The sequence below is a fragment of the Panthera tigris genome, chromosome A3, assembly GCF_018350195.1.
Source record: "Panthera tigris isolate Pti1 chromosome A3, P.tigris_Pti1_mat1.1, whole genome shotgun sequence".
Taxonomy (NCBI): Eukaryota; Metazoa; Chordata; class Mammalia; order Carnivora; family Felidae; genus Panthera; species Panthera tigris.
Genome location: NC_056662.1, coordinates 65,350,739 through 65,363,050, shown reverse-complemented (window position 1 = coordinate 65,363,050; position 12,312 = coordinate 65,350,739). Strand labels below are relative to the sequence as shown.

General features: G+C 50.2%; 1 protein-coding gene across 5 annotated transcripts in view; it reads right to left on the bottom strand.

Annotated features, from left to right (window-relative positions):
- The window catches only part of PRKCE (protein kinase C epsilon), a 497,130-nt gene that overhangs the window by 23,118 nt on the left and 461,700 nt on the right, over positions 1-12,312 (bottom strand). For all 5 annotated transcript variants that reach the window (XR_006215687.1, XM_042981318.1, XM_007097856.3 and 2 more), the window contains exons 13-14: positions 9,984-10,172; positions 5,160-5,306 (exon numbers count right to left, since the gene is read on the bottom strand). Coding sequence is in view for 4 of the 5 variants with exons in the window: in XM_042981318.1 (XP_042837252.1) it covers positions 5,160-5,306; positions 9,984-10,172 (336 nt within the window). In the remaining variant the exon portion in view is untranslated. The remainder of the gene's footprint in view (positions 1-5,159; positions 5,307-9,983; positions 10,173-12,312) is intronic.

The following is a 12,312-nucleotide window of genomic DNA, read 5'->3' as shown; positions in this document are numbered from 1 at the left end:
GCAGATCTCTCCCGCCTCCACTGGCTTCCCCCAATTCCAGCGCTGGAGCCCTGGGAGCCATAATCTCGGAGCCTAATGCTTTTTGGGTGCAAGAGGAGTGCCCAGGAAAGAAGCCTGGAGCGAGAAAATACCTCCAACATCCGCATGGTCACATGATGCCGTTCAAACACACCGAACCCATCACTCTGCCCTCTGCGGTCCCCAAAGAAGGTGAGCTCACCAGTAACACAAAAGCAAAATGTGCTACATTTATTGGCTACTGGATGATGCCATCACCTTGGAATTAAATCCCCAGTGGGACAGATGAATGAACTCTATGCCGGGAGATTTTTTTCCAGCATCAAAGGCCTTGGCTCCAGCCTTACTGGCTTCTCTAGCCCCCCAAGCGCTGCTGGGGTGCCTGCCACCCACCCTGTGTGCCCTTGCCGTGAGGCCAGCCACCTCCAGAAATCGATTTGAATACAAGGGTGGCACAGAGTCTTTGGTTTGGTGTTGACGGCACATCACTCGTGCAAAATCAGTTGCAAATGTGGGTGGCCAGAGGGTAGACAGGAGGAATATAAAAGGGAAAGTGAGGGCGGGAGAATACAAGATAGTTGGCAGGACGAACGAGACGAAATCCCCACATTGAAGCAGAGGCCACTGAAAAATGTCCCGAGGTGGGGATTAGTGCAAATGGGCCTAAACCTGAAGGCAGGCAATCCAGTCGGACTAATGACAGCTGGTGAGTCAGGGCAGGGGTTAGACAGGGAGGCTCAGGCGCGAGGGAGCAGAAATCTAAGCTTAGCAAACCTCTCGAGAAGGTAAAGGCCTGGAGGGGACAGCAGCCACCTGAGGTCTGTGAGGGAACTGGACCAGAGGCCAGCAGCCAGCTAGGGATCTGGACAATCTCGGTGAGATCTTTGGAAGGACGAGGATTCCTACGGAGGGGATAGAAACCAGGCCTGGGAACCTTCCATATCCTCAGCCCCTACGGGGGCGACTGAGCCAACCTAGTCTTCAGCAGAGCCAGCCTGGGCAGTGTACAGGTTTGCTCTCCCACCACAGGCTGTGCCGTGGAGGAGCTTCATCCCTGCCGCGCGAGCGGGAAGAGTCCGGAGATGCAGAAAACATACCACGGAGTCCTTCCTGGCTCTTCTTAAGCCCTGGTGCCTGGATGACGTGACCTCACCTGGCCTCACTCCAGCACCTCCCACCAGACAGAACCAACTCCCTCCTGAATCAAGACAGGCAGGACACCCCCAAGGCCCTTAGACTCGGTATGGCCGGCTCATCCAGTGGGGTGGTCGCTATCCGGCTGTTTTCTGGGGGTGGCGGCATTTTGCTGTGATGTCAACAGGACGTGGGTAGGAGCTAGTGGAGCTAGCCCAAGACAAAGGAGCCCCAGGGTTCCCTCTGTGACTGAATGCCCGGGGCGGGGGGTTGGCATGAGGAGATTAGAGGGTTTCTGTGTATCTCGTTTCACTGCCTTCTAAAACACACACCCCGTGTCTTCTTGAGGCCATCGCCAAATTGCAAGGCTCGCACACTTGTCCTCTCCCTTCTCAAGGAGGCTGTCTGTCTCTAAGATCCAAGAAGCTCACACTGCCCTGTCCACTTCTTCCCAATGTCAGGCTCCAAAGCAACTTTCCTTCCTCCCACTGTCACACCCTTTCCTTCTCAGCTCTTCTCAAAGGGCATCGATGTGCCCTAAGGTTATGTGACACCCTCAGCCGGCGGACAGCCTATCTTATGATGGAACCCCTCCCCTGTAAACAGAAGGTGACTTCTGTGGGATGCACTTCAGCCCCCAGTGTCTCTCCCGTGACCACTCATGGGTGGCTATCTATTTTGCCTGTTGGTAACTGGCCCTACTTACAGAGCATAGCCACCCCCACTGCTGGTATCTGAGCCAGGAGGGCCTGGCTACCCGTGGTTCCCCCAGGGTTAATCCTGAGTTAGTAAGAGGTGGGTGTTGGCTTCTTAAAACCTTGTGTGAGTTACACGTGGGTCTTGCAAGGCTTTCAGACACGGGAACTAGAGTATGTTTGTCACTGTGGTGGGCTTGAATTCAACTTAAGATTCATTTCTGCTGTGAACAAGCCCATAGAGGACTCAGGGTGGTACCGTCAACATTTTTCAGAAAAGAGCTTTCAACTTAGGAGCAGTCTCAGGCAGACCTTTCCAACCTGCTAAGGAGATGTAGACTATTCTTTTCTTTCCCATTTTGATATTTCTCCAGAGACAAATCTCTAGGATATAAATGAGATCAGATACTTAAAAGAACTTGAATACATCTTTAAAGACCTGTAGCTGAGAACTCTGTATGGAACATTATTCGGCTCAAAATGTGACCAGAGACACCTGTTGCACAATGGAAGTTTCCTTTCTTATCCTTCCTTCGGATGGCCTCTCTCTTCCAAACGGAATTCAAACCAGCCAGATAAACATTCTTCCTGCCTCCTCCCCCCCAACCCCCAACAGTGTTAAGGATAACTCTGGAGTTCTGTGGGGGTGAGTAGGGACTTGCACAGAAGGTGACGTGTGAGGTAAGGTAAGTCTTTGGGAATGCTGACTCAGACAGTTGGACATTGTTGGGAGCTCCTGAACAGCCCCTGCCCTCACTCTTTGCCATCCTTTCAGGGGATGGTCTGGCCCCAGGAAGCCTACTTGAGCCCTTCGGCAAAGGAAGCGAGCAGAGTCCTGCCCTCCTGTCCCACACTGGAGGCTCGGGAGAGACCCAAGGGAGGGAAGCACGGGTCCCTTGTGCTCCGGGTGGAGTCCCACCTGACCTCCAGGTCAGCCTGACCCCCTCACCCAGAGATGTACTTCTGCTGCTGGTTCCCAGGGACCCTCTCCCACCCTGGCCCACAGGAGCACCTGCACGCCGGGCCGGCCACCCCTGCCTGTCCAGGCTGGGTGAGGCCTGTCTACCAGTGGACTGGGTCATGGGTTGGCCTCCCGTGTCACCCTTTTCTTCTTCTTCCTCTGTGTCTGGCTCCTTCTCCATCCTGCAGGCCCACAGAAACCTCACGCTTGTTCTTTACGCCCTTCCCTCACTCGGGGGAAGCCAGGCACAGCTCAAAGCGTCGCTTCTCTTGGGTCTACCCTTTCATTTGGCTCAGAGGTGAGACAGAGGGTCTCAGCCTCGGGAGGAATCCCTGCTATTGCTCGGCCTTAGGGACAGGCTTCTGGAGACAGGAGCTTCGCAGGGCCCCTGAAATCTCAGAGCACTTTCCTCTGCTGGGTTTGAGCCATGTTCTGCCTTCTCTTTATCCCAGAGAGAGACTTCTCCATGAATCCATACTTTAAAACTTCTTTGGGCCTTTTATCATAAAGATTCTCCCTAATTCCTTGCTTCCCTGTGGCTTCTCAGCAAAGACTTGGGTGCCTGCCTCCGCCCTACCCCAGGCCCACTCTTCCCTTTGCACCCCCCTGCTGACGGTCCCCTCAGCTTGCCCTGTCATCTGGCCCCACACCCGCAGGAAGAGCTGCCCCTCCAGTCCTGTCTGGCTCTCTATAAGCCTAGCTTTGAGTCGAGTAAGTCATTTTGCAGACCTGTGCTGACTGATTTGTCCCTGCTCTTGCCCTGGGATCCCTTTTGTCAGGTGGATTCTCTACCTCGCTCTACTTCCCACTTTGCTTTGGGTAGATTACCTTAGACTAAACCTGCAATAACATTTTATCCTCGGATCTGAGTCTTTAGTTTTCCCCTCCTTCTCCACCTGGTCTCTGGTTTCCTACTTCCCCTTGCTTTTTCCAGGACATGGTTGATCTTGTCCTTGTAAACCATTCACAGAGACCCTCTGGGTAGGGGGGTAGCCTTTGAGCACGATGGCATGTGCAGGGAGCCCTGCCCAGAGCCAAGGGGGAAATGGGCAGGAGCGAAGGTGATGCTAACAAAGAAAGAAGGTGAGCCTGAATCTAGCCTGTTCCGAGCTGTGTGCCAGCCAGTGAAAATCGTAAAAACCAAAGGAGGAAGCAAATGAGGAACAGTGACCCAATCAAGCATCCAGGGACAGTCAACCTTCCGTGCTCTAGACTGGCTGAGCCTGGACCATGCTGAGAGTTGCTTTCTACTTGGGACATTTCACAACACTATCAGTAACTGCTCCCCAGAAAACCTCCTGGAATATAACAGAATTCCTCTGTGATGATTCACAAAGCACAGGAGGGTCCGTCCTGTACTTGGAGGTGAGGGAGAGGGGGCTGCATGACACAATGTGGGGTGACTGAGGCTTGACTGGATGGTCTCAGGTCTTTCCTGCCCAGGACCCCGGTCCCAGCATTCCGGGGCTCTTGGCCTGTAATTTCCTAATATTACATACCCCCTTTGCTCCCAGCATACTAGCCAGCTGGATACCCCAATTTTCAGTCTGAATAATTGCCTCATCAGGCCACAAGCCAGCAGACTTGGGATACTCACCCTACACAGGCCTGTATGCACACTCTCAACTTCAAGGAGAGCCCTGCTGACCAGAAGGCCTCCCTCCAGCAGAAGGTCACTGCTAGGACATGGCCTCTGCTGATTCCTCTTTCTAACAGCTGAGCTTTGACACCCTTTCCTGCAGCCCCTCCGACAGGCATCACTGGGACAGGGCTGAGAACCTGGAAGGAGGTGTATGCTGGGCCGGAGGGAGGCCAGCAGGGACAGTGGGGCAGAGGGAGGTGGGGAGCCCTACAGAGACAGGCTCTTACAGACTCGGCCCCAGGGTTGGTGCAGCACAGCCCTCCCCAGGTGTTGGGCACTGGGTCTTACCTTCTCACGCTGCACTAAGTCCACATAATGACCATGACTGTGACTCTTATTTACCTAGTACTTTTCTTTAAATTGACTCAGTTATAAAGCAAACCCATTTGTTTATAAAGAAACCTTAAATCTCCACCATACACGGCCAACTCATATCATTTGTAACTTTTGATTGAAATCAATCAATTGATCTCTGTTAAAGTTAAAAGTCTTCTGTGTCCCATACGAATCAGCATCTTGGTTATGGCTCTAGGTTATGTATTTTTGACAGTAAACTCTGAGGGCTAGGAGACTCTTTTGGGGAGCGGCTCGGCCACCTCCTGCCCTTGTCATTTTGGCTGGGCATTTTTGGGTCACGTGCCCCAGACCGCTTTTTCTGCACACCCAGGCCCGACGCACAGTGTGGAATGGGCTCTGGGGCCCTACTTACAATTCGAGGCTTGAAGGGCGGCTTGATCTTCTTCTGCTCCAGGAGAACCCAGTCGATCTCCTTGAAGAACGGGTGCTGCTTGATGGCGTCCTCGCCGTTCTGTGCCGCCACACAGCCCAGGCGCTTGTGGGGGTTCTTGGTCATGAACTGCAGGGAGGAGGGCATAACAGAATGAGTGACAAAGGCTTGGCAGGGACAGGCTGTGAGGGAAAGATGAAAGTCAGCCACGGCAACAGCTTCAAGACCATCTCCCAAGCTTATTTCCTGCACTTTGAGGGACTCTGCCCCTCAGGGTAGTCTTGCACTTTTTTTTTTTTTTTTTATGTTTATTTATTTGAGAGAGAGAGAGAGAGCGAGCGAGAGCAAGAGAGAGTGAGAGAGAGCACACGAGCCAGGATGGGGCAGAAAGACAGGGAGACAGAGGATCCAAAATGGGCTCTGTGCTGACAGCAGAGAGCCTGATGCAGGGTTTGAACTCATGAACTGTGGGATCACAACCTCAGCCGAAGTTGGATGCTTAACCGACCAAGCCACCCAGGGGCCCCAGGGTACTCTTTCACTCTTATACAGAATTTACCATATGCCAGCCGTCATTCTAAACATCGTATATAAATTAATTCATTTCATTCAAATGCAAGCCTCTGAGGTCTATTATTATCCCTATTTTATAAGTGAGGCACAGAGAGGTTAATTAACTTGGCCAAGATCAAACAGCCAACAAGGTACAATGCTGGGATTAGGAACTCAGGCTACTACTAACTCCCTGATTCTCCTCAGGTTCTCAAGTCTTCTAGTTGGGGAGACTGAGATAAGATAAACTCACTCATGCTGAGAGGTCCACAGTCCTTGTTGAGGTAAGGAAAGAGGACCAGATATTCATGTCAAGGTAAATTATCAAAGGCACCCCCTCCACTTCTCCTTTTCCTGGACTCTCTCATTTTTTTTTTTTTAATTTGAATTTGTAACCTCTAGCATAAAATATCCATGTACATCAACTGATTAAAAAACAAGAAAAGGAAAAGTTTACTGCTTGTCTGGTAAACCACATGGATGTGTTTTCCTCCTTAGCCTTGTGAGAAGAGCTTCTGGCTTGGAGGCAGCTTCCCCAGATGTTAAAATCTGTACTTTTATCTGTATCCCTGATAGTTCCCCACACACCCAGGTGAACTTATTCCTGTTAAGTGAGTCAGTCCTGATGGCAAGTAATTTGAGCAGATGTGTACCATATAACTGAAAAAAATCAGTGCTGGTAGGTGGAAATATTTCTGATAGCCACCCAAAATAAGGGCAGGGGTGTGTGTGTGCACGTGAGCTGGAGACAAAGAGTTAGATTTTACAGGGGGGAAGGCTGAGAGCCTGTATTTAAACAAAGGAATTTAAGAGGACAAACCATAATCCAAAGGAATAAATTTATACTGATACAATTTCAGGCTTCATCTTCAGGGAGATTTTCCTGGGCAGGGAGAGCCTCTTGCTGACTCTTGCCTGGTGTCCCTGAAGCCAAAGCACATGGACACTGAGCTGGGAGAGCCACAGGTAAGAGAATGCCTTAAGGGGTTTTGGGCAGTTTGGAGTTAGAAATGGTACCAATGCACACCTTGCCCTCCTAATCTAAAAGTCAGCAGAGGGCCACCCCTGCTTAAACACTCCTGATTCGTAACACCCATAGGATAAAGTCCATACCCCTCAGTTTGGCACACGGAAACTTCTCAGTCTGAACCAAGATTACCCGGTTAGGCCTTTGTATCCTTTATTGCACCTATAATGCCCATATCCAGTCCCTATGTATCCTCTAAGAACCAGGCAAAATACTGCCTCCTCTGTTAAAGCCTCTCCAGATTCTCTCCCCTGTAGGGACCTGGGACCTCATGTTTCTCTTTTAGTTAAATTATAATTTATGGGGCGCCTGGGTGGCTCAGTCAGTTAAGCGTCCGACTTCAGCTCAAGTCATGATCTCACAGTTTGTGGGTTTGAGCCCCGCATCGGGCTCTGTGCTGACAGCTCAGAGCCTGGAGCCTGCTTCAGATTCGGTGTCTCCTTCTTTCTCTGTTCCTCCTCTGCTCATGCTCTGTCTCTCTCTCTCTCCTTCAAAAATAAATTAAAACATTAAAAAATTTTTAATTATAATTTATCTAGGGGCACCTGGGTGTCTCAACCAGTTGAGTGACCAACTCTTGATTTCAGCTCAGGCCATGATCTCAGGGTCCTGGGATCAAGCCATATGTTGGGCTCCACACTGAGCGTGGAGCTCAGCCTCTTTCCCTGTGTCTCTGCGCCTTCCCCGCTCATGTTCTCTCTCTCTTAAAATAAAAAATTAAAAAAATTATAATTTATCTAAACATCCCTTACCCTTGGTGAGCTCTAGGATATAGGAATCAGTCCCATCTTCCCAGCATTTGGTTCAGTGCCTAGCTTCTATTGTGCACTCAGTACATTTAAATGACTAAATAGGGGGCTGAACGCTGGGCCTTAGAGCACAGTGGTAAGGAAGGAAGGCAGCAGGATCAGCACTTACTATTGCACAGGTTGTGCACTGCATAACTCTATGATGCAAACGGCCTTCTCGAGAGCTCTGCACCACTTTGATGTAGGCAGCAGGTCTCAGAGACAGAGCTCAGTGGCCAGTCCCAAACCTGGCCTGGGATTAGAATGTGAGGAAGTAAAGTGTTCCAAGGCCAAGGGAGTAAAGATTCTTCCTTACTTCCTTAGCTCTTCCTGTCCTTCCACTTCTGGGAGACAAAGTATAAGGGCTACTGACAAACATATAGATTTTAACATCTCAAGAAGATGTTCCCGAGCCAGAAGCTCTTACAGGGAAATGCCTTCTCTCAGAGACTTTGCCCTCACGGATCAGTGGACACAGGCACAACTTCTAGCTTCTGAATCTCTGTAGGTCAAAGTTTCTCAACCTCTGTGCTAATGACACTTTGGGTGGGGTACATCTTTGTTGTGGGGACTGTCCTGTGCACGGTAGGATGTTTAGCCATGTCCCTGGGCTCCACCTACTAGATACCAGCAGCAGCAATGCTCCCTCCCCACCCCAAGCTGTGATGGCAAAAACATCTCCAGACGTTGCCAAACGAATCACACCTAGCTGAGAAACACTGCTCCGGGTTGGCCAAAATGAAAGAGCATAGTGGGGGTGCCGGCAGGGGGCTCACTGGAAGGTTTGCCGGGCTGGTGTTTAGGGCACCGGGCGAGTGATCAGCTCTGCTGGGCTGGTACTCTGGGTGTTTTGGGTGCTGCCTGCAGGTTTCTCCTTAGCCGGCATCTGACACAGTGCCTGGTACATAATAGATGCTCACTGGCACACACTAGGTGAGTGAATACACATATTCTATCTGCTTCCTTCACCGCTTTCATCCCAGTGGTGACTATGTGTGGATCTATTTTTTATTTACTGCCCACGTTTGCCTGCTGGATTGTAGTCAACCAATCCAGCAGGACCCTGGCTGTTATAGCCACCAATGCTTACTTAGCATGAGGCATGATGTCCAGCACATTGGAAACACTCAATAAATAATAGGTCATTATGGGTCATTATGGCTCAGTCGGTTGAGTGTCTGACTTCGGCTCAGGTCATGATCTCACAGTTGGGAGTTCGAGCCCTGCGTGGGGCTCTGCGCCGACAGCCTTCAGATCCTCTGTCTCCCTCTCTCTGCCCCTCCCTCACTTGTGCTCTCTTAAAAAAAAAATAGGTCATTAAATTATTGATTAGGAGGGAGAGAAGGTGGGGGGGGAGGGAAATTGATGAGTTGAGGGAAAGAAGAAAGGAGGAAGAAAAAAAGAACTGCGGAAGAGAATAGCATGCTCTGATGTGGCATTTTCCAGAATATGGTATGTGTGCTCCCAGACACCTACAAAGTGATTTTAGGTCTTTTTACCAATTTCATATGATGATTTATGTTAATTAGTTATGGCAATGATATTGATTTTCCATTTATGACAGTGATATAGAACTTCTTTGTAAAAAACGTGCCATTAGGTAAATATTGGTAGTGCATTGAAAGAACAAGTAAATCACAGTTGAGAGGGTACCTGATATGGGAAATCTGGTGAATGTGATGTGCCAAATACTGAACTTTGGAGCATTCTGGTGGGTGAAAGAAGTCAGGACTGGAAGTCAAGGTTCTGGGGCTGTCACCTCGGTCATGCCTCAACCCTGAGGGTCAACTGCTCTGCTCACCTTCCCTGCACCCCAGCTTTTACAGCTTTCCAAGGAGGTCAGGGAGCTTCACGTACTTGCCCTAGCACAAGTGGCTTACATGGCGGAAAGAGCTGTGCTGAGGCAGTACTGAGCGTTTCACGTGTGAGGGATTATTTGCAGGGCTGGGGATAGTCTCTCTGTCATGTCTGAATCCAGCGCATGGATTCCACGCCCTAAGTGGACACTTCTTTTCTGATCAGGTCTTCTGCCACAGAGATGCCGTCATGCATGCAGATACACTGTGCTCGCCTCCCTCTTGTCCATCACAGGCTCCAGAGGAAGACGGGTGCGGGTGGTAGGGGAGGACGCAGGGTCCAGTTCCTGGTGTGTAAGGGGGCAGAAGTGATCCTGGCACGGTTTGGGTTGGTACTGCTCCCTCTGAAATGCAGAGCTCCCTCTCAGGAAACACAAACGCATCCCTGGCCCACAGAAAGCAACTCGAGCCTCAGCTCCCCACTGTGACTGCCTACCATTCGGCTGCAGCAGACGTGGGCCAGAGACGGGCGGAGAGGGATAGCGAAAGGTCTCATGGGATGGGAAAGGAGTGACAGGGACAGAGGGAGAAGACAGAGGCCAGGGGAGCAGGCACGAGGGGGAGGGGGAGGGCGAGGACTCACGGCTTTCAGGATGCTGACGGCCTCCTTGCTGAGCCAGACGGGGTAGAGCACGTCGTCATGGAGGATGGACTCAAACAGGTCGTCCTCATTGTCGGCCTCGAACGGGGGCTGCCCAGCCATCATTTCATACATCAGCACCCCCAGGGCCCACCAGTCCACCGAGGGGCCGTACTCCAACTCCTGCAGGATCTATTCGAGGAAACGGGCAAGGTCAGGGCTCGCCAACGATCCCCACCCACGGCCGCCCTTGCCTCAAGTGCTGTGTGAACTGCCTCGTTATTTCCAGCTTGCTTCTCTGCACAGCAGGGCCCAGGCTGGTATGATTTAGGCTCGAAATCAGCCAATTCAGTGAAAACTGAGTTTAGAACGTGCGATGCTGGGGGCTATCAACTTTCCTCCAAAGTCAACACTGACAGCCTGTCCTCCCGTGGGAATAGATCCTGTTCTTTGAGCAGATGAAGTTCCTGACTTGCGCTTAGGACCATATAAAAATGCATGAGTGTTTTTGACACTAAATTCAGGGTCAGAGGAGCAAGATGCAGACTGAGAGAGACATAAGCAAGCTGTGAACGACTGAGAGCAAACAAGGATCGTCTCACACCGAGCACAGAGCGTGGCGCACACAGTGAGAAGGTGAACAGAATGTCAGTCTTCTTTAAACTGTGACAATGTCAGGTTCACCTGAGTCCTGTGCTTTTGGAAAAGAAACTGTAGTCAATAAGTCTCCCCATCCTTTTGTGTTCTAACCACAAAGGGTGACTATGTTTTTGGATGTTCCAGGAAGGAAAAAACCCATCTCCAGCGTTCCTCACGACTCCCATAAAACCCACTGATGAATCTCTTGTTTGCCTGCCTCTGCAAAGCCCAGGCCCCTTCACTTTCTGTGAGACATTCTCCTTATTGCAATAGCCCCAATCAAATCCTCTCCTTGATCATCCAGTGTGCTTTATCTTTGTCAACAGTCACTTCTCTCACCTAGGCTCTCAGTCTCTCTTTTTTTCCTCTGACTGCAGGCACAGTTGAATGCATTTATGTTAAACGCATGTATGACACGTGGCTGAGGAATGTTCTGTGCCATCACCTTCCTGCATGGCGTGTGGGGACTGCAGTTTTAAAAAATGAATCACAATTTCAGTATCTGGGAGAAACGCCACCTAAAGTTAGGAAACTACAGAACCTTCAGAAAAGTGAGTAATTGCCCCGATCCTATTTTTTTCTGGAGCACTGGCTATGGGTTCCAGTGGAAGAGATGGAAGACTGATCGGGATGTTTCCACTCTATTCCAAGTTTGGTGCTAAGTTCTTTCTGGGTGATCTGGAGCCACTCACTTGACTTCCTCATCCGATGAAGCTCAGATTCTCAGCTCAACCTTGTAAGATGAATCAAGGTGGAAGATTTGAAAGCATATTGCAAAGTACAAAGCTCCAGATAATTGGAAGGTGGTAGGAGATCCAAGTTTTCTTCTGTTAGCTTTGGTCTCCATGTATATAAAGTACGTGGTAGGTCAATGGTCTATGTGTGGCTCAGGGTAGAAATAAATGCTGCGCTGTCCCCACTGCTAAGGAAGGGATTATGAAGTGCTGTCCCCATCCCATAATTATCTTCTCCTCTTATCAGAGCAGGAGTAGGCCTGGTGCTGCCCAAGAACAGAAGGGCAGAGGAGATGACCTCTCCTGGTTTCTCTCAGCTCTGTAATTCTATGGAGAATTCCCCAAAGTGATGGTGACAGAGGACAAGCAGGGGTGGGGTGCATGTCCTAAAAGGGGTGTGCATCCAGGACTCTCCCCAAAATGGCAAAGGCCATGAACAGTCTTGTCAGTTTGCAGGTAACTTCACAGGGAACTTGTCCAGAGCAAGGCTCCAGTTCAAGTTCTCAGATTTCAGGACAGCCAGGGAAGAGGATGCTGACTGTGAGGACCAGGGCTTTCCATGGTCTCTCAAAACACCCCTCTAGAGACTAGAGATTGCTTGGGATTAAGTAAAAAAAGACTTGGGAGGAATCATTTTGAAAACATTAAAAGCACGCATGATTTAAGAATTTAAGAATCCTTTTAATTTAGAATGGAAAGAAATGCAAGCAAATGCAGCCATCTTTGAATTATTTGGGGCTGGCACTCTGTTTGGTGAGTATCTTTGGTCTCTTAGCTCAGTGGTCATCACATGGTATCTGAGGGTCAGTAAGCTCTGCTGTCCCAAGAAGCCAGTAATGCTGCTCTGTGCCAAAGCCAAAGCCAGCGAGTGGCTCTGTCAGTCATGAATGAGCCAACACCTTGTGCGGCTCAGCATGGCATTGCTGGTTTTGAGGGCATCGCTATCACCCATCTTGTCC